The sequence below is a fragment of the Hylaeus anthracinus genome, unplaced genomic scaffold (assembly GCF_026225885.1).
Source record: "Hylaeus anthracinus isolate JK02 unplaced genomic scaffold, UHH_iyHylAnth1.0_haploid 11985, whole genome shotgun sequence".
Lineage (NCBI taxonomy): Eukaryota > Metazoa > Arthropoda > Insecta > Hymenoptera > Colletidae > Hylaeus > Hylaeus anthracinus.
Genome location: NW_026534333.1, coordinates 7,864,075 through 7,885,557, shown reverse-complemented (window position 1 = coordinate 7,885,557; position 21,483 = coordinate 7,864,075). Strand labels below are relative to the sequence as shown.

Genomic DNA, 21,483 nt, shown 5'->3' with positions numbered 1-21,483 from the left:
CGAAATACACATGTTAAACTACGTACAATTTTTTTTGGACCACAACAGTCTACAAGTGATGTTTGTAATGTTGAAGGATCAAACGAATGTAGCAAATTATCGACACTTTCTCTGTGCGATTGCTCAGAATTTTGAAACGTGTACGACTTCACGTTTTAGTAATTTATTTAATCCTTAAAACGGAGGTTCAATGGCCTCTGAAGAGCCGTACGAGAATAGAGAAAACGAAGATGACAATGATTTCGAGTTGAAGAAACTCCGCGAGAAGGCAAAAATTGCTAGTATTTATCATACTGGTAAAGAAAAATTCCAGAGGAACCCGAATCTTTCTCATGTTGTTCATGCTGGCTTGCATATTTTTCAGTTCGTAAGTAATTACACAGTGATAACGAAATTGTTAATATGAATTATGTTCTTCTTTCATTAATATGATATAAAACTTTTATAAAAGGAATATTTATATTTCAATTCAAAAAACTTGTATTTAATTTACACGGTGCCATATTTTTTTATTTGAAGGTTATTTAATGTTACCTTAATTCTGTCAATTCTTTTGATTGAAAGTAATTATGCCATTTAGATTTATTTGCATTAACGCCGTTTTCATTTCTTCAAAGAAATTTCGTGTTAGAAAAGAGTGTCGCGAAAACTCGAATAAAACTACATGACCGAGGAATGCGTAAATATTTATGAAACGCGGTCGCGTTTCTCCCAATAACACAAATATTTTCTGACGACTCAGGTCCTTCCTTTTTCTCGCTGATTAACGTTGTAACCGATCAAATTTCCCTAGTCGCGTGTCGCTAATTATTTAGATCTGTGTTTGTAGTATTCAGCAGGAAGCAAATTGGAGACACTGGTTGGTATCATCGCGATTACAGTGACCCAATTAACGAACTTACAAACTTCATCGACAATTAATGCATAAATTTCAGCTTTTATAGCAAATATAAAATTCTCTGTAATCTATGAAACTGAGATTTATGCATTAATTGTTAATAATGATTATGAAGGTTTCCTTGTAGTTTTTGAATTATAACTTTGGGTGATGATAGTATCTCTTATCTCATGAAAGTTGTTTTATTAACTCTGTGAAATATGAGATTTTGAAAAAAATATCTGTTTATATGGCGCCACCAAATTCCATTTTGTCGCAGACGACGTGAAAGTATAACGCGTCACTGTCACTTGAAACGATTTAGCGAAACAATACCCGGATGATTCAATGACGACCTAAGAATTGCAAGGGGTTCCGTCGGTTTTATTATGTAATCGGACACGAGATCTCGACATGCATCAAATTGTATTGCGTAAACGCGCGTGTCAGGGGCCAATTTCTGTTTTCTTTATCAGTTCAGACTACACCGAGAACGACGTGCTTCGGTGTTTGATTACGTTTGTTCCGGTTTCTCGAGCGTTTTACAACGCGAACGTTAAGCGAAACGACCACGCATCAGTCACGTTGCTGTTGTAACACTTTTCATCAGACAGAAATTTTATTTCTCTAAATTCTTTGATAATTTTAGGAAATTTCTGTAGATGATTAGTCTGGCCATGGAAATATTTCACCACGTTCATCATTTCGTGATCAAGAAAATTCGTAAAGAAGACGAATCCATTCCCACGTTACCCGAAGAAAGAAACCCAATTTTTTACGTCTATCCGATTTGTATGGTTTTCAGCGTCGTGTTTGCAGTTTTGTGGCTTGTCACGAAGATATGCGAGAGAAGGCCCATAATCGTCAGTAACTTTTTAACATGTTAATTCAGCATAAGATGAAGCGATGTATATTAACATATATTCGTTAAATAAATAGTGATTCCAAAACTCTTCGATTTAACTAATTAAAATTAGATGCTTCGAACAACTACAGGTTCTCATTGGTTGCTTCACCGCGGCATTTTTAATGCTATTGGCAGGAATAATGGAAATGAAGCACATCGATATACACGTAAATCTCGATGAAGTCACCGATGAAGAGCTGTTGAGGCATCCTGTTTTTATCCACAATTTTATCATGTGCTTGTTGTCGATCTTCTGCATGCTTATTTATCTCATACAGGGTTGGATTCTATTCGACTACTGGCGTTGGGTACGTCGAAAGATGTGATCGAATATGGATTGAAAAAAAGAATTTTTCTCCACGTTTACATGCGAACTGGTTCCTTTTTAAATGTATTTATTTATCTTTTTTAGAGCAAACTACAAGGAAGTATCGACGATGCATCGAACGATTTGCGAGTTTCCGACTCGAGTGCTGATACCGACATCAGTGAGTCTCGAGAAAAGGTTAACAAGCATGAAAGTAAAGAGAAGAATGAGCGTGGTAAACTGGACCCAATACCCGGTTTAGAAGAATTCCCTTCCTTGACATCGATATCACGGACAATTAGTATTGTGAGGCAAAAACCACAAATGCTTTCAATTTTTCAATTGCGTTACCAATTACTCCGCCATCTATAAAAAAGTAAAATGTAAAGTGTATCGTTACTTTTAGAACGTGGACGAAGAACCTGTAATTTTATATTGCTGCTTCGTAGACTGTTATAATTATATAAGACACGTAAAGATGACGAGGCCCATGCATGAATTTCAAGTGATTCATGTAATGTAACGCTTCGAATTAAATTAAACAATGTTCATAAACATTCGCGCCTTCGACGACCATAGAAACTTTGCGCGACATCTGTGAGTATCTATTTCAAACTCTGGGTGCTCTTGATAATTCAGGGACTTACCCTTATCATTTCAGAGCTACATTCAACGTTATCGAATGAGAACGGAACAAGATTACAGCGCCTCTAGTAGTTGGTATTGAAACTAACAGTACCGAAAATTCCTTATTCAAAAACAATCGAAATTGGAACTAATTTGAATTTAGAGAATATCTTTGCAAAGAATCCAAATTACATACTCGTATTTTCATACTCCATTATTCCCGTAAATATGTAATAGTTTCATACTCTACAATCAAGCTATATGTATAAATTATAAACCGCAGCTCATTTGCTATGCAATTATGAATGGATTACGCTACTAGGCGTGATGCAGTTAGTAATTATGTATTAAATAATATCGATTGACCACGTGGAGGACATGGACACACTTAACCACATGCCGTTCTACTATTATAAAGAATGTTAATACCTTTGTTATATTCTTTTGGTCAAGATCGATCGCTGTTAGAATACAGTAAGAAGTAGAATTTTCAGAAAAATGTGCATTGAAAATATACATACACATTTTTTAATCGTTATATAAATCTTACTTTTATATCTAGCAATGTGACTATTTGCATCAGTCGTAGAATATTTAATACAATGCCATGTTAATAGTATTAATTAATGAAATAATGTAAAAGTAGTTCTTTCACTATCACTTTCCGAATAAAAACTTTTTGTATATCGATTGAAAAGTTTTAAATTAATGGGATCAAAACTGTATAAATCCGTAAATGTATCATTTCGTGGAAAACTTGACTACTCGATTACTATACATGCCACGACTATGACGTTTTCTTCATGCCGACATAGGTAATATCTATTAAGGAATGTGATGCAACACGCATGTTCTTGGAGTTCGCTGCTATAAATTCCACTTAAGTATGTGAATTTTGTATCCGAGTGACACGATATGACGTCATCGTGCAATCAGTGTAATGATGTCACTCGCGAGGGCGTAGACTCGGTGTAAAGTTCCTCGGTAATAGAATTCGTAAAAATCGTGACTTAGATTCAGCTGTGATTACTCTAGGCTCTCACTATAGCATCAAGTGCGCAGATGTTTGAATAGGTATCCGAGATATGCGACGGCCAAAAATGAAACGAATAATACGCGTGAGTCACGCAAACATAATCGATAATATTTTCAGCGTGCCTTGTACAACGTACAACTGTAACGAAATTTTCAATTACGACACAAGTATTAAAAGTCAAACTGCGCCGAGTTAATGAATCACGAGACTAGAATCATAATAAATTTAATTCGAAATGTTATGTAGAGAAATTTCAATTGCGATACAACTGTTACAAATGGAATTGTGTCAAGTCGATACGAGTCTCGAGACGTAAAAATGTTAATTTTGAAACGTTATCTTACAAACGCCTGATTTTATTAATCAACTCTTTGAGATCCAGATTTTCTGTCTTCAATTAATTATACAATGCCCAAAATTTCCGATTGGAAAGAGCACAACAAAAAAGTTTCTTTTGTACAAAAAAAAGAGGAAATGCACTTTTTTAGAATTTTTCTTTTTCTTTTTATTTTTAGAGATCCCTTATATTAACACTCGTGTGAAAAGACTATTGTGCAAAGGGAGGGGTTAGCTGTACAGCAGCAAGTGTGGAATCACCTTAAGGGAATGCGTAAACGTAGCTCTGTTTCGGTTAGTCGTAAAAATCGGAGCTCGGCGTCACTCCTTTACAATACGCGTTCAGTCTTCGGCACCAGTCGTTGCTAAACCATCGTCTTGTGAACATCTACGCGCAGTGTCACGAAACCAACAAGTTTATCATGTAAGTCGGTCTTCGGTAAACAAGTGGGTCAATATTAATTTGACAACGCTTGCACAAAGTATTCAAATTATATATGTAAACAAACTAGAACTTAACGTAACCGGCGCTGAAAATGGAATAAGGATACGTACTAATGTAACGTTCGGTCCTTGGAACATTTGTTAATATATTTCATAATAATGACGTTTATTTGTTAATTGAATATCTTGGTAAATAATTAAGAAAGATGGTTACAAAAAGTAAGCATTGTGACAAGCAGTCAAAATAATATAAGAAACTTGTATTGCTTGGCAAATTGAGAAAAGTGATATAAATAAGTATAATTTATTATATGTTTAGCTATTTAATATTTTCGTTGTGATTTTAAAGCATTGACTCCAGCAGTGTTTTTCGTTGGTTGTGTGTATTTTAGATTGCAACGAGGACCTTGCGTGTCAGGATTTTATCTTAATCGAGCGTCGTTAACTTTGATAACCTTCGTGAAAAGTGACTGAATTCTTCTCATACTTTCTTCTAATTAAATGTTGCAATCGAAAGGAAATATAAATAGGAAAATGATAGAATAAACAGAAATTGTAAAGGAAGTTAATGGAAGTGAAAAAGTAGAATTTTCGTTTGGCTAACCTTTATGAGCACGCAATAAATTAAATGTATTTCAAGCGAAACAGCATCAATTTCGCTCTCGACCATCGCGTGATAACGCAGCTTAAAATTCTTGTAAGATGAGAATGAATAAACAGGTAGGATGAGTAAGCTTCTAGTCTGAACGATCTCCATTCATGCGCAAATTCTATGACTATACTGGCAGTTATCTTAATTAGTGTGACTTAGGATGCACATGTACACATATGTATAATTCATTCATAGAGCATTGCAACTTACATTTGCATATTTAATCACCGGTGTTGCATGAGTAATACAACGAGATTAAAGCGTACGAAGAAATAAGCACCGAGACAGATAAGATTTACAGTGTAAAGAAATCATGCTTGTACTCATACGAAAACGCATATTACATTTTAAAATGAATCGAAAACAAAAATTTCACTGCATTCTTACAATCGAGGATGAAGTATTACAGTAATAGAAAGACGTTACGTAGAGAGAAATTTTAAGAACTGAGCCAAGGCTTTCCGGCACGGTCAATGACTGCACGCGTGAAAGTATACCTTTCTTTCGAGTCTTGAATTTGCAGGTGACATGGTCGCGCCAAATTTTCTTTTCTTATTTTACATAATTTTCTCTGCTATTTTTCTATAATGACGACCGTGTAAACAAACATGACGATGTAGCAGTAGAATGGTCTGGCCATGTATCGTTCCATTCTCTATTTTTGGAGATTACGGGGGAGTTGTCGAGAACACAGCACTACAGTGTTTTGTAAGCTGATCTTTCTGTGAAGTTTCGTGCCTGCCTTCGTAAACTATGAAAATATTCTCCTACGTATGCTTTGCATATCTAAGAATTTATGCTCTGTTATCGATTATCTTTTGTTTCAAAATTTGATAATATTAAAATATATGCCTGGCTCTGACAATTACGATCAACTTTTGGATAAGACGACTCTTTTGCGCAATGTTGTTCATTGCTGTTCGATGATGGCATTCGAGTCAGGTGGAATTATATTTACCAATCATTCTGCCCATTTTTGGCATCACATGGCCAACGCAAATGATGGTCGCTCCACTGACCCAACTACACCAAGTATTTTCAGTGTAAATTTTCCACGAAATGCATTAATCTAACAGAAAGAAACGTTAGGAGGTATTGTTCTAACTTGCTCCAAATAGTTGGCAAGCAATATACATTGTTTAGGGTGATCTTTTACAGAACGGAAAAATTAATAAATGGTTCGCTAATCCTTCGATGGTGATGACTTAATTGATTTAAAAGATTCATATCTGTTTGACATTAGAATAACTCTTGTAATGATTCGAAAACTCGACTTTTAATTCTCTATAGTTTGTAATAGTGTAGTGTAGTTTAGTTAGTGTAGTGTGTAGTTTATAATATTTGAATGTTCAATATTTTATTCTGTATAAAATGATTGTTTTGCGGTGATGAACGAGGGAACGAGACCACGAATAATCTGAAACGTGAAAATTAGGTTACGGTCACCATAGATATTACAATTCTTGTGTCATCTCATAAATATCTAAATATAGCGCCAGTGAGTGGTTATTGTTGTCGTTGGGATTCACCACGACGAAGTTTTGCTGTGTTCCAAATGGAACGCGTAACTATTGTTAATGATCTCATCTGTCTAAGACTGCCCTCTTCATCATACCAAATAATCGACCATAAACATATAAAAAATCATCAAAATCTCAATAAAGACGCTTTTAAAAAGTATACTTTTTTACTAAAAATTACCTGCTTAATTGTGAGATGTATTATAGAAGATGACTCCAAACTCTTTTAATTCATACGCACACATCAGCTTGTCTACGAATATCAGTAATGTATATAATTTGTAGAAACGTTTATTTGCATTGGTGCATGCGTCAGGTCTTATTGCATCGCGAGGTCACCGTTTGATTGAGAATTTTTATTCAGATACAAAATGTCGAATAACGAATAAATACAAGTTGCGATCTGAATTATAAAACCAAAATAAGTATCACTCTGAACGATTCACGGGTATTTAAATAATTTGTATGCTTAGAAATGTTGTTGAATTTTCTGTAATAATTTTCTGATCAAGAATTTCTGAGTTATTATTTTATAGATTCGTAAATAATGTTGATCTCGTCGATGATCGCACACGTCTATTAAAAGAACCGCGCGCAGATTGCGTCAAGTCTCTTACCAGTCACATTATGCATTGTTTGCAATTTGATTCATATAAATAAAATGAATCAAACTAGCGCCGTGAGTAATCGTCCGCTGTTTGCACTGGAAACATAGCAGCGAAAGTAAGACAAACACGCTGGGACGAAAGTGTTTCTAAAATAGACAGATACGAGTAATGCGAGTTACTCGATAAACGATTGGAATTTAGACTGGAATATTTAAATTTGTATTATGGTAAAAACGTGTAGAGAATTTGAAAGTATTGAACTATATGATCGTCAGATGTTGATACTTCGCGGAAACTATTTTTGATATTTCTTTCTGATCGTGTTTTCTCGATATTCAAATATTAAGTGACAAATTTAAATGACTATTTTTCTAAGGCTAATTTCTTAAAAAATAAATGGATCTTTATGCTTTTATTTAAATTTAACTGCGATATTTATTACTCTTTTTTGTTTTACAGATAAACGAAAATGGCTTCTCTCACGAGACTCTCTATCATCAAGTTCTTAGAACTGGTAAGTAGTACAACAACTGCCAAAATTACCATTATATTTACGTTATTGTGCAGTCAATATTAAGCGTTTTATCGTTCTATAAATACTCAGTCGTCAATATTAAATAATTAACAAGAATTAACATTCGATAGTCGTTAGTCTCATAAAATTCAAAGTCGTAACGACTCAAGTTGTTCAATTTTCAATTCAATCTTGTTGACAATTTTCTCGGATCGAGCCAAGAATAATTTTACTCTGTTTGTTGGTGTCCATGTCACGCTCCTCTGGAGAGTGAGATAAATCAGCACCAAACGTCGAAATCTGATGAACAAAGTGGGTAAACTGAACACGAACGCCTTCACCAGCTAGTCTACCAGAATGGAAAATGACATAATAGCTGGTGATTGCTACGTGAGAGATTCTCTTCTTGTTAGGGTCGCACCTCAGACAGGAAGACAATCACTATCCAAGTTAGGATTCTATAGACACGCGCACAATCCATTGTGATCTTGAAAATCGACCATTCTTTAGTCCTCCTATTTTCAGCGATGACTTCAAACAATTTGCTTCTTTTATCTTCGTTGTGCTAATATTTGATTTCAAAATTAAGATTATTAATATTTATGAGAATAGGATTTACTTTGAGTATTCTTTATCTGACTTTGATAATTATTATTAATAGTATGCAATAACGGAAAGGCAGGTGTATCTTCTGCGTACTTATCAACAGCAAGCAAATATTGCTGAATTTTAAATATATTTGTAATTTTGCACTTACAAAAATTGGAAAATCAGTGTGTACATCTTGCAGAACCTGAGAACTGCGCTTAGTGATAATTGCCTGAGGCATACACACGTTTGTGCCAATGAGTTAGAATATTTAGACTAAGAATTCTTCAGAAATGATCCATGCTCATCAATATTCAAAGACTTGTAACAAAAGAAAAGTTTCTTAAGTTTCTGAGAAAAGTATACATTCCTTTCGATTCGTGTTTAGGAGGAACGCCATGTTTCCAGTTTCCCAAAAGTTCGATACCACCTTGCATTTTCTTAAAGTGTAGCATTTTAAAATTTCTGTCCTAAAATATAAGGGAACTAGGCAATATCACGAAAGGTATAACTTTTTTTTGTTGAGCGTGCCGTGACGCTCCAGCTAGTCCACCCTAAACTTTAAACGCGTTTCTCTCGAAACCGGTTTTTTCATACCGGTGGATAACTATTCTCGGAAACTAGGTATCCCATTGGCTTGAAATTTGAACCGTGTGTTCACAATAACATTTTTTATTGCAACGTTTGTCATAATGTGATCAAGTGATGGTCACTCAATCAGACAAACTATTGTTCCCCCGAGGAATGCACTATAAATCAGATAACAAACTTGGTAGCTTGACGTAACGTAACGTTAGTAGACAATTAATTAACAATGCCGCGCGTATCGTGGCGAAGAGAGCGCTGGCTCGTGCTCTTAACGTGTTATGAATGTTAATAACATTAAAAATGATGGAAGAATACTTTCTGCCCATAACTGGTGTCTGTATGATCGATACGTCGAGGAATGGACTGGATTCGTAGTCAAAACTTCCTAACCATTTCCTCGAAATAGATTGAAGTTCGTAACTGGAACGCAATAGGTGAATGTTAATGCGTTATTTATGGTTACATCGATGGAGTCGCTGTACTTGTTCCGACGGCCCAGTTTCGCGCTGCTAGCATTCCTATTTAGGGAAACCACTATTTTTATGCTTCAACAATTTTGTAACGTTAATTGCGAGCAACAAGTCACACGTAAACCGACTCGAAATGATATATTCTTGGAGAATTGCAAAATAGTGTGTACCCTATTTGACGAGTACTGTGTCGAGTAATTAAATGTTATTAAAAAGAATACATGGCTGTTCGGAGAAGTTGTCTATCGATAACGGTGCACGTTTACTCACTTTCGATTAAATTTATCATTTTGATAGCATGTTTTGCAGTGATTCTGATTCTTTAAGTTTTATGATAGAGTATCACAGATGCGGATGAGTCAGGCATACAATAATTTGTCTCTCCGATTAATATATTCAGATACATCAAGCATGCGCGTGTGTCAAAGATAGCGTTATCGCCTAAGCAGGGACTGGAGCATTTACTCATCCAGTTATGTTCTTGGAATAAAAGTTTATTAGTCATTCGTAAATGAAATGTTCAATTTTCCTTTGAGTGATCAAATCGTTCGATTAGGCGGGTTTTAGTTATTATAAGAAACGAGATTGTAATTTACTTCATTTAAAAAATTCTCTTCTGCTAATTCTAATTTGGATCGCCTAGCGATAGGCAACCCTCCGTACACCCCAGTTGCAACCTCACGCGCGCGAAGGGGCACTATTAGACAAAGTTTCTAATAACGCTGCGTGGCAGCAAAATTACACGTTTGTATCTAATAAATATTTTTTATAACTAATTTCAGCTAATAGTATGCGTCCTCATAGGACTGCATTACCATTCCTTCAAAGCTGGAGTTGTGCACACTGCAATGATCACGATGGGTACCTTTGGCGGTTATCTAATTATTCTCGTGGGATTATTCGCTGGTAGCCTAATGGGAACGCCAGTTAATCGTCGCGTGGTACGTATCGAGCGAATCAGACATCAAATTAAGTGTGTTCGCTATATACCACGTTCTCTTTCATATATTAGATTCGACATGATCGCTATCTCAATTAAAGTGTAAAGCATAAGTGTTAAAAAATTGAGAATGATTAGCAAGAATATTGTTTATTATGTATGTAATAACACCTAAACGTTTCCAGACCAACCAGAGTTAAGGTCGATTCAGACTATACGACACGGACCGGCAACGACGCGACAAAACATTAAAACACGCGTTTCAATGGAACTATTCACACTTAACAGACACCGACCTGAACGTTCCGTCAACGGGAATAGTGTGAATAGTTCCATTAAAACGCGTGTTTTAATGTTTTGTCGTGTCGTTGCAGGAACGTGACGGTTCGTGTCGTATAATCCGAATCGACCTTTACGTTCTGCTAATTCTAAATTGGTACCCCTAGCGATAGGCAACCCTCCGTGCGCGGTAGCTGCAACCTCACGCGCGCGAAGGGGCACTATTCTGTTACATAAGGTTTCAAATAAGGCTACTTGAACGAAAATTCTTTCTTAATTCAAATCAGATCTATTTCGAATCTGCCAATAATGTGTTTTATCTAGTGTAATTAGAAGATAACTCACGAAAATTTCATTTTCGCAGGATCTCTTTTTCGCTCTGATTGGCTGCGCCCTGTTCATCGTTGCTGGCGCTTTGAACATCGAACTCTTCCAGAACATGTACAGGAGCTCGTTCCGCGACACAGGACTCGCTAAAGGATCCATCAGCATAATCGAGGGGGCAATATTCCTCGTGGACGCGTTTCTCACGTTCCGAGGGGAGGCCTAAAAATAAAAAAACATTATTTTTAAGTAATATACCACGAACCGCACAAACGTTATTCGTTCTCAATCAGTGCAATCACATTCCGCGATAACAAGCTGGCGGACGTTTAATTAAAAAAAAAAGTAAATATAAATATATACTGCCAAAGAGGAGTTAAGAGGAATTTTTTAATAATTTTATCAGATTCATCGTCATAAACAAAAACCGTTTTGAAGTTTGGATACGAAATTAAATAGATGAACATGCTTTAATTCGTTTCATAATTATTTATAAACGAACTAATTTTAATATAGTGACCAGAACCACAGATTTTATTAAATTGATAATTAATATTGTATAATAATCAATGTACAACTATTTATTGCTCTAGTATATCTTGGGAATTGTGTCGGATACGAATAGTTTAGAGTTTTCAGAATCGCAAACGTACGAGTACCTTTTTTCCAAAGAATATCTTTCCTGAAATATTTTTTCGAGTAAATATTGGACGAGAAAGTACAAATAGTATTTACAGCTTTTCAAGAGCGTAATATAGAAACTGTATCGAAATGTTTTTCTGGAATGTGCGATAGTTCCCCTCTAACGTAAGGCCAGTGAAAGTTATAATCGTTATTAGTGCACATAAATTAAGCAACGATCGCGCTCTACTCGTACACTGCATAAAGACGAAACAACGGTTTTCGCGAAGAACTAACATTTCTTTTTTTTTGTCTATCGTGTCATATCGTAACTCGCTTCTCACGTTTATCGCGATTTATTTGTTAATTTATACATTTCTCAGTATTTTAAGTTCGAAAGATAAATATATAATAAATGTAATCATCTATTCCCTTTAGATTTTTATAATTGCCTCGAATATTTTATAACAGAATATTGTAAATGTTATCGTGCAATATATGTACCTGCATACAGTTACGCAAAATAAATCGTTCTCTTTAGTTTTTTAAATGAAGTTTTATTACATTTCCGACGAAATTTGATTAGAAAAATTATAATATTTTACGTACATACTGAATAAATTTAATTGTCAAGAAAAAGAAAATACAAGCGAACGCTGATATTTGATCACCACTGAATACGATATGTAAGGTTCTTCGATACTTGTCGATCAAATTGATTCAAACGTGTCTACTAGTCTATACAATATCATATAAAACATGCATTTTACCTTCGAAGTAGACTCTTATCTTCTCCCAATAATAATTATAATCGGTGTCTTCACGAATCACACTAGAATTTCACCGTAAAACTTAAAATTAACTGTAAAATTGTAGAGAAGTTACAACCTCACAAACGTCCGACGTGCCGCGCAATGGCTTCGATATCTCGCGAGTTTCGAGACCGCGCAAGAAACGACTCGAGTCGATACAGTCGGTAAGGTCGATCAGCTGCAACAGTCGATCGTGCATGGTTGCGTGTGTGCGGATTGCACCGCCGCTTCGAGCAGCAGCTTTATTTACTAATTAGAGTGTCGATGTGCAGTAGGAAGCGTTAAATGTGCGTGAAAATGTCGAATCCGGGCGGTAGTAGGAGGAACGGGGCCATGAAGATTCGTTTGACGAGTGAGTTTATCAGGAAATAACAAACGAGTTCTACCCGTGAGAGGAAAAGTCGGCCGATAGCCAACACGCGTTGCAGATTCTTTCCGTGTCTTGTATTTGTTGTGTGTTCGTTAATATGGCACCGTCGTAAACCTTATGGAGGCTTGTACCCCGTGAAACGTCAGTTCAACCTTTGCGGATATCGGCTACCATTCGTTCTGTCTAACACGAAGAAGATACGCAAAAATGGTTTCACTAGGGTTTTCGTCCTTTGGTTATGGCAACTCCCTATCGGAGGTCAAGACCCCACCGTGAGCACTCCGGGAGACCGTAGACCGAACGACGTGAATTTTTGTGAACTTGTCACGCCCGCATCGCCTCTCCTTTAACATTTAACACTTCACGGAGGGTTACGATCGTTGGAAGCATTTTTCAGTTTAAAATTATTCGGTGTTGATTGATTCAATGAGGATCGTAGCCGAGATCAAATCGAATGTGAATAGGCCCAATTAACAAATGTCAGACGCCTAGTACCGATGCGCGAGCCTAAATTGTTTCCTTCGAACATGCGTTGTTAATATTTCGCTACTTTTCAAACCCCAAACTAAGTCGTATTTAGAAAAGTTCGCGACACTCCATTGTACACGAGAATCACAATAAAAAAAATCACCCCGTTTTCTTATCTAAACCGGTTACAACGAGGATTATTATTTAATGTCATCCTCTACGAAGACAAAAATCACCGGTGAAGGCAATGAATGACAGGAAAAAGGAATTTTTTAAAATTGACGTTTATGTGTAGTTGTGATATTTGTAGGCTTTTAAAGAATTATAGTAGACTCCCTCTCAACTGGGTGAATGGATGGCCTGTAAACAGATAATATTTATTGAATATCAGTGGGTTATGGAACGCTTGCTTAGATGAGGTAGTTTTGTATAAAAAAAAGAGAACCGGATAAGTGGGAGTCTACTGCATATTTATGAAATTATTTTGCTTCTAAGCTACTTATTTATTTGTTACATCACTTTCTTTATGATTGTTATATGCACTGTAAAAGTATACTGATAAAGATTAAGCTTGTAATTTCATTATATGAATAAACAAAAATTAATTTAATTTGCTTGCTTTTAAAATCATTAGCAATTATTTTTTTATATAAATTTCATTGTATAAATTTTGCAGTTTTATGTGCCCGTAATCTTGCGAGAAAAGATCTGTTTCGTGAGTATCTTTTGTTTGAAGATGAGACAAAATCTGTAGAAAACTGGTTAACCACATAAGATTTATTTTAGGGCTACCGGATCCTTTTGCTAAAATCACAGTTGATGGCTCAGGCCAGTGTCATAGTACGGATACATGCAAGGCAACACTAGATCCTAAATGGAATCAGCATTATGATTTGTAATTATTTCATAATTAGAAGTAGGAGTACATTTCTATACATAAGAAAAATATGTTGATTCTTAATTATTTTTACAGATACATTGGAAAGAATGATGGCATTACAATATCAGTGTGGAATCATAAAAAAATTCATAAAAAGAAAGGTGCAGGATTTCTGGGATGTGTACGAATATTATCCATTACAATTCAAAGACTCAAGGATACAGGATGTAAGTATTGTTTCATGTTGCAATGCAAAGTACTGAACAGAGATGGACAAAATGTAATTACTTTCAAAATGTATAATTATCAAACTCGTATATTTTGTAGATCAACGATTAGATCTTTGCAAAGCACATTCAGATGACACAGATGTGGTTAAAGGACAAATTGTTATATCTCTGTTATCACGGGATGGTCATAACGGTGCTGTGAGTAATACAGTTGGTCACAATGCTGTAGTAGATGTCCTTGGAGATCTTAGTTGTCCAACAGATTTACCAGATGGATGGGAAGAGAGAAGAACTCAGAGTGGACGACTTTACTATGTTAATCATTATACGAGAACTACGCAGTGGATTCGTCCGAATGCTCGGTAAATTTTGTTTACAGAAAAATTGTAAACTCCTAACATAAAATTTACTTATAGTTTTATTTTTATAATAGGCCTAGCAATGGTATTATACCAACTACGCCTGAGCCACCGCCGCTTCCTTTTTCCGAATCTACTTCTCCCAGTGGCAGTGGGAGTCCTCCCAATTTAACAACAGAAAGTCCTACAAGATATACACCTGAATGGAACGGAGAAGGAACGCCTAGTAGGACGCCTAGCAGAGATAGTTCTGCTTCAAATACACCGAGAAATACACCTACTCAACAACAAAATAGAAATCAACAGAATCAACATAATACAAGAAACATGACACCAGCGTCGATTAGAGAGCGGCGTTCTGTTAGAGTAACCGATGAACAGAATGGTAATCAAAGTGGAAATGTTAGACCAGATCGTAGCATCAATAGTGGTCAACCACGTAGGCCTAATCGAAGTAATAGAAATAGAAACAGTGTAATACCGAATAATGAGAGGAGATATGATCCTCCGCAACCACCAGATTTACCTAGAGGCTATGGTACGAATTAAATTATTAATCTCAGAATAATATGTATAAAAAAAAGATACTTTTTTAGTCAATTTTACAAGCACATTACGTTTGAAATATTGATTAATATTTAAGTTACAAAAGCTACCTCGCTAATCGATTAATGATACATGGTAAATTTATACTTTATAGAAATGAGGAAAACGCAACAAGGACAAGTATATTTTTATCATGTACCAACTGGTACGTCTACATGGCACGATCCTAGAATACCTCGAGATTTACCAGCAAACGAATTGGCAAATGAACTTGGACCATTACCTAGTGGCTGGGAAATGCGACAAACGCAAAGCGGTCGTGTTTATTTTGTGGATCACAATAACAGAACTACACAATTTACTGATCCCAGATTGTCCAGTCAAATTATAAGCAATTTACTAAAGTAAGTTAATAATAAATAAAAATATTCAAATTTATTCCTAAATGTTTCGTTCCTTTTGAATTATAAAATTATTTTTGTTAATAACAGTAGGCGACAAAATAATAGTACAACTAATCAAACAAGTAATTCAAGTAATTCAGCTCCAGCTACAAGTGAAACGTCAGAAGCAGAGACGCCTGCATCACCAAGCATTCAAAGCAATATGGTTCAACAAAGGCCAAGGACAGAAAGTGGAAGTAATAATAATTCGCCGACGTGTAAGTCTAAGTAATATTTCAAAGTATACCAGTATTATCAATGTTGACTGAATCATAATTAAGTGAATCTATTCAATACGATATTTCCGACAAGTATCTTTTTAGTATGTTCTTCAGTAAAGATAATAGCTTCCTTTGTGTTTCATATATTTTTATAATCTAGTGGAAAGTACACCATCGACCCAGAATGCACAGACTGTATCTGAATTGCCAAAGGAACTAATGGATAATGAACTTTTGCCAAAATATAAACGAGATTTAGTAGCAAAGTTAAAGTGTTTGAGAGCAGAATTGAACGCTCTTCAGCCTCAAAGTGGACATTGTAGACTTGAAGTGTCGAGAAATGAAATATTTGAAGTGAGTGTTTAAGTACAGTAATGATTATTTTAACACAAATTTTATAAATATATAATTACTTGTTCAGGAGTCATACAGATTGATAATGAAAATGCGACCAAAAGACATGCGCAAAAGACTTATGGTAAAATTCCGTGGTGAGGAAGGTCTTGACTATGGTGGAGTAGCGCGAGAGTGGTTGTATTTACTATCACACGAAATGTTAAATCCACAATATGGATTATTTCAATATTCAAGAGATGACAATTATACACTTCAAATCAACCCAGATTCAGGAATAAACCCAGAACATTTATCGTACTTCCATTTTGCTGGCAGGATAATAGGAATTGCCGTTTTTCATGGTCATCATATAGATGGCGGTTTCACAACTCCGTTTTACAAAATGTTGCTTAACAAAGCTATAACTCTCACCGATATAGAAGGGGTCGATCCAGAACTACACAGGAGTCTTACATGGATGCTGTAAGTAAACAAAAATATCGAATAAATAAAATTTTCATAAAACATATTGCAAAAATATTTTTATTTTAATAACAGAGAAAACAGTATCGACGGAGTGCTGGATGCTACATTTTCAGTAGAACATAGTAGTTTCGGTGTATTGAAAAACCACGAACTAAAACCAGGCGGTAAAGACATTCCTGTAACTGAAGAAAATAAAAAGGAATATGTCCGGTTATATGTAAACTATCGTTTCATGCGAGGAATCGAGCAACAGTTTCTGGCATTACAAAAGGGATTTCACGAACTAATTCCACCACAACTGTTGAGACCATTTGACGAGAGGGAATTAGAATTGGTTATAGGTGGCTTAGGAACTATCGATATTAACGACTGGAAAATGCACACACGATTGAAACATTGTACACCCGATACGCCGGTAGTAAAATGGTTCTGGCAAATTGTGGAATCTTACGGAGAAGAAATGAGAGCTCGTTTACTTCAGTTTGTTACTGGAAGTTCCAGAGTTCCTCTGCAAGGTTTTAAAGCTCTGCAAGGTAAAAACGTATATCCAATCGAATCGAAATGTTAAAAAGAACTATATGTTAATAATCGTTTTAACATTTTTACAGGATCAACAGGAGCCGCGGGTCCGCGTCTGTTTACGATTCATGCCGTTGACGTGCCTAGTGAAAATTTACCAAAAGCGCATACTTGTTTCAATAGGATAGATATTCCAGAAAGTTATCCCTGTTATCAGAAGATGCTTGATAAACTCACACAAGCAGTTGAAGAAACTTGCGGTTTTGCTGTTGAATAATAGGTAAAATACATATCATCTTATCTTACGTGTAGCGTATATATATATATTCTGTTTTATAGAATCACTGAGACTATACATTTTCATAGCAGGAAATATTCGTCGACAGATTTTTATTGTCGTTAAATTAAAAATTAATGTTCAAAGTACCGGGAGATGATATCTGAGGAGAGTAAGGAAAGAGATTTTCATTGTAAAATGAAAATGATAATACGTAGAATGTCAGTAATGTTTCTGACAATGTTTTTGTACAAATGTCTGGATGGCCTTGATGGTTGTAATGACCGGCAAGTAATTGCCGATTGGTACATCATGTATATGAACACTCTTGTGATTTCCTCACTTCGTCCATGAACATTTAAAATGAAATGGTTCCTCAGAAGTTTTGATTATATTGGCCTCTAACTATTTATTATTCAATGACTGATAGAGATGCGCGAAAATTATACTTTTATTGAGGTACATACTTTGATTGGCCTAAAATTTTGATTTTATTTATATTAACCAAGTTTTCCGTCGTAACTCTAGGATCAATAACTTACTTATAAGATCACCATCAAAGAATTGACTTCATTGTTCAAGGTATGATAGAAAAATCATGCATGCACAAATATGTGTGGAAAATGAATTCTTTCACACAATGAAAAACATTGTTCAATTGTAAAATATATACTCATTACTATCTCACATTAAACGGAAATACCTCCAAAAATAAATCGATAATTTAAGAATCTCAGATCATTTAAAATTCGCGGATGCGTACTATTTAAAATAAATTTCTTGTTATGGGACAACGTATTTCATTCTTGAAAGGTTTCAGTTTCTTTTTAATCGAATGTAGTAGTATCAATATGCACAGTCAATTAATAATTTCGCATTAATTACCTTTCAAATAATAGTTTAGTGACAAGAATATATACTCAAATTCAAACAATTATAATTAGACGTCTGTTGAAAACAGTGCTGGGAATCTAGTATTTTACAGATGTATTATCACAATACGACTCGTGGTGGTTAGGGAGAAAATTCAAAATTTGTATATATATATATATATATATATATATATATATATATATATATATACATATATCATAATCTTAAACGCAAGTGTCAAATATTTTATTTTATATATGTTCTCAATTATCTAACGAAACGTGTTGATTTCATGTCGATGGTCACATCATTGTATACGACGTATATTACAAAAATATCGTTTTTAATTAATTTTTGTTCAAATGGAAATTAATAGGTACGAAGTACTATCATTGAATATAAGGAGGTACGCGTTCTCAGTATTAAAATTTATTTTATCATCGTACGAGTAACACTTGCGTTGAGGAACTTTCGAATAACGCAATCGGCATATTTTGTTATTGCTGCGCAACTCGTGTCGAACGGAATTTATTGTTGCTTGTTTTGTAGCTAATAGCGCCGAATGCGTTAATAAAATGTAAATAATAAAGTTTAATATAAAATTAATAACACAAGCGTATAATGTGTACGCCAAATAGTCGTCTTTGCACGATGAAAACGCGTCGGTTCTAGTATAGGTTAAATCGTGAATCGTGTACATTAGCTTTAATTTAAAGTAGGACACATATTTAAAGAAAGAGTTTATTCGATGAGTTTATGTAAAGTTAGAAAATTTTGATCGAATTTACTCTTTTGTTTTAGGAGTTCACAAAATAATCTATACTTTACTAGTTTTTAGTAGAGTAGAGAAACTTATTTATCGCACGAAATCTTCATGTAGTCTAGCATTTACTTTTATTGTAAAAAATCTAGCGGCTAATAACACGAATCATCATTTCGTATTATTATTGCATTATTGTATGTTATTCTGCACTTAACTGTGATCAAGCATATCTTGAAAAGAGGAGAAACAGTGGGAGACAGTTTTTAACAGTTTGTTTTATTATTCTATATACGTATTTGTGTTTCTCATTTTTGTTTTAAATAACAAACCTTTATATTAATATTTGCTTCGATAATGTCTACTAGTGAAACGTTGTTACACTTTACATTTTTAAGTATCACCCGTTTTCGGTTTTGAAATACGGTCTGATTACTTAGCCTTCGCATTGATGAAGATTTATTATCAATAGACTATCGTTCTCCCTCTTGCATGATACATTAACGAGGCAATCGTTTATATCAGAACAAATTACAACAGTTAACGACGATGATGGTGATAATAATGACTATATATTCGAAAAGTTTCGTAAAACAATGTCAAATGAAATTTATCGAATGATATCGTTAATTTGAAATTATCTAATCACGTTAAACTGTTATCCACATTACTCTTTATTTTTACACTAATTACGTTTGAAGACTTTATTCTAACCTATAACAAGATTCGCATTCATTGTTAATATATACTCTAATGTTCTCAAATTTAAATTAATGGTAGTCGCTATGAAAGTCTCCCACGAGTTTGTTACATTATAAACTTTTTCAATCTATCGCATCTGAGGGGGGGATAAGGGCCTTATTAGTGCCTTGGAGTCGATGTCAATGAGAATAGAACAAAAATTGTATGTCTATTATATTTTGGAATAAAAGTAATATTGCATGTCGTTAAAGAAAAAAAAAACGAAAAAAACATCTCACTAATTCTAAAAAAAAAACGTCTGAAAATGATCACAACGTAAATTTTACTAGTGTATGTGTAGATTATTATAGAACAAATGACCCCGAAGTTGGAATACAACTAGAAATGAATTTATGTCACAATGTTGGCAAGCATTGTCAGAAAGTTTTAATTAATTCATAATCCTTAAGTAATTACAAAGTATGGAACACCTTTCTGATTATCTCTTGCTGTTAAATAATTACAAACAATGGCGTAAATAACACATACATATTTTTTAAGTAAATTGATCTACAAGCTAGCTACATACACGAGTAATCGAGGACAAACAAATCAATGTTTACTATTTAAGATATAATTGATTGCGAGTAAAATAGGTACTTTCAGCTATGTATTATTATAAGTGCAATTGAATTCGATTGTTCGTGCACGGCGTGGATCGTAACACAATAACGTGGAAACTGTTTCGTACAATATTTTAACTGCCCCCCCAATTATAGACATTCAGCAGGAGACAATATTAAATAATGAATTAAGATAAAGGGTACAAAAATTAGAAAATGATTTTGAATACATATCATGTAACGTAATTTTCATTGCAACACGAAATTCAGATGCGAAACGTAATTAAGCAGAATAATTATTAATAAAGTACGGGTATAGATGCTCTCTTAAATTGTGCGAACGTTCAACGATTAATAATAATCAGAGTTTTTAATAAACGTATGTGGTGGCCGGATTTCGAATTCCATGTTAAGTACATTGTATACTTGTGCTTGGCAATAATAGAATTTTACTCTACCAAATAGCAGGATATTTTGCAAATATTTATCGACACTCATAAAAAAATGCATTTCGATAATTGGAGGTAAATATTTCTTTTCGTCGAAAAGCGACAAATGAAAACAAATATGAATGCACATTAACAGAAATAAGGAATCGTTTATTCGATAATACATGGATATTTAGGATTTATTTATCGAGGTATGCGTGGAAATTATGTAAAATTGCGAATATGTTACTACACTGCAATTATTTTATTATTATTATTGCTATTGTAATCGTTGTTATTATCATTATTGCGCAGGACCTTCGAAATATAATTGTATATACATCTTTTCCTTTTGTATTTTGGATGAAATGTATATTTTAATAAAATATCCAAAGTATGAACTTTTTTAATCTTGTCTTCATATTACACTATATATATACAGGGTGTCCCAAAAATATTGGAGTTCCTTGAAAGGGGTGGTTCGGGAGGTGATTTGAAACAACTTTTTCCTTTGCGAAAATGTCGGATGGGGC

At 34.5% G+C, this 21,483-nt stretch overlaps 2 protein-coding genes across 8 annotated transcripts; both read left to right on the top strand.

The window, feature by feature from the left end:
• Positions 1–4,377: 4,377 nt before the first annotated feature.
• Positions 4,378–12,188, top strand: LOC128887305 (uncharacterized). Of its 4 annotated transcripts, none has more exons than XM_054143047.1 (4): positions 4,378–4,514; positions 7,774–7,828; positions 10,257–10,415; positions 11,058–12,188. In XM_054143047.1, the coding sequence occupies exons 2-4, from the start codon at positions 7,784–7,786 to the stop codon at positions 11,241–11,243; spliced, it is 390 nt and encodes a 129-aa protein (XP_053999022.1). In that variant the 5' UTR covers positions 4,378–4,514; positions 7,774–7,783; the 3' UTR covers positions 11,244–12,188. The 4 variants fall into 4 exon arrangements, with proteins under 4 accessions (XP_053999022.1, XP_053999023.1, XP_053999025.1 ...); XM_054143048.1 differs by lacking the exon at positions 4,378–4,514 and adding an exon at positions 7,382–7,429; XM_054143050.1 differs by lacking the exon at positions 4,378–4,514 and adding an exon at positions 7,405–7,443.
• A 113-nt stretch (positions 12,189–12,301) lies between these two features.
• On the top strand, positions 12,302–21,360 carry LOC128887276 (E3 ubiquitin-protein ligase SMURF2). Of its 4 annotated transcripts, none has more exons than XM_054142992.1 (13): positions 12,302–12,802; positions 13,965–14,003; positions 14,075–14,183; positions 14,262–14,395; positions 14,496–14,760; positions 14,832–15,295; positions 15,458–15,707; positions 15,795–15,964; positions 16,128–16,321; positions 16,389–16,786; positions 16,862–17,322; positions 17,398–17,588; positions 17,648–21,360. In XM_054142992.1, exons 1-12 carry the CDS (start codon positions 12,736–12,738, stop codon positions 17,583–17,585), a joined length of 2,739 nt encoding a protein of 912 aa, XP_053998967.1. In that variant the 5' UTR covers positions 12,302–12,735; the 3' UTR covers positions 17,586–17,588; positions 17,648–21,360. The 4 variants fall into 4 exon arrangements, with proteins under 4 accessions (XP_053998967.1, XP_053998964.1, XP_053998966.1 ...); XM_054142991.1 differs by having other exon boundaries at positions 12,303–12,802; positions 17,678–21,360; XM_054142990.1 differs by having other exon boundaries at positions 12,303–12,802; positions 17,675–21,360.
• Positions 21,361–21,483: the final 123 nt, after the last annotated feature.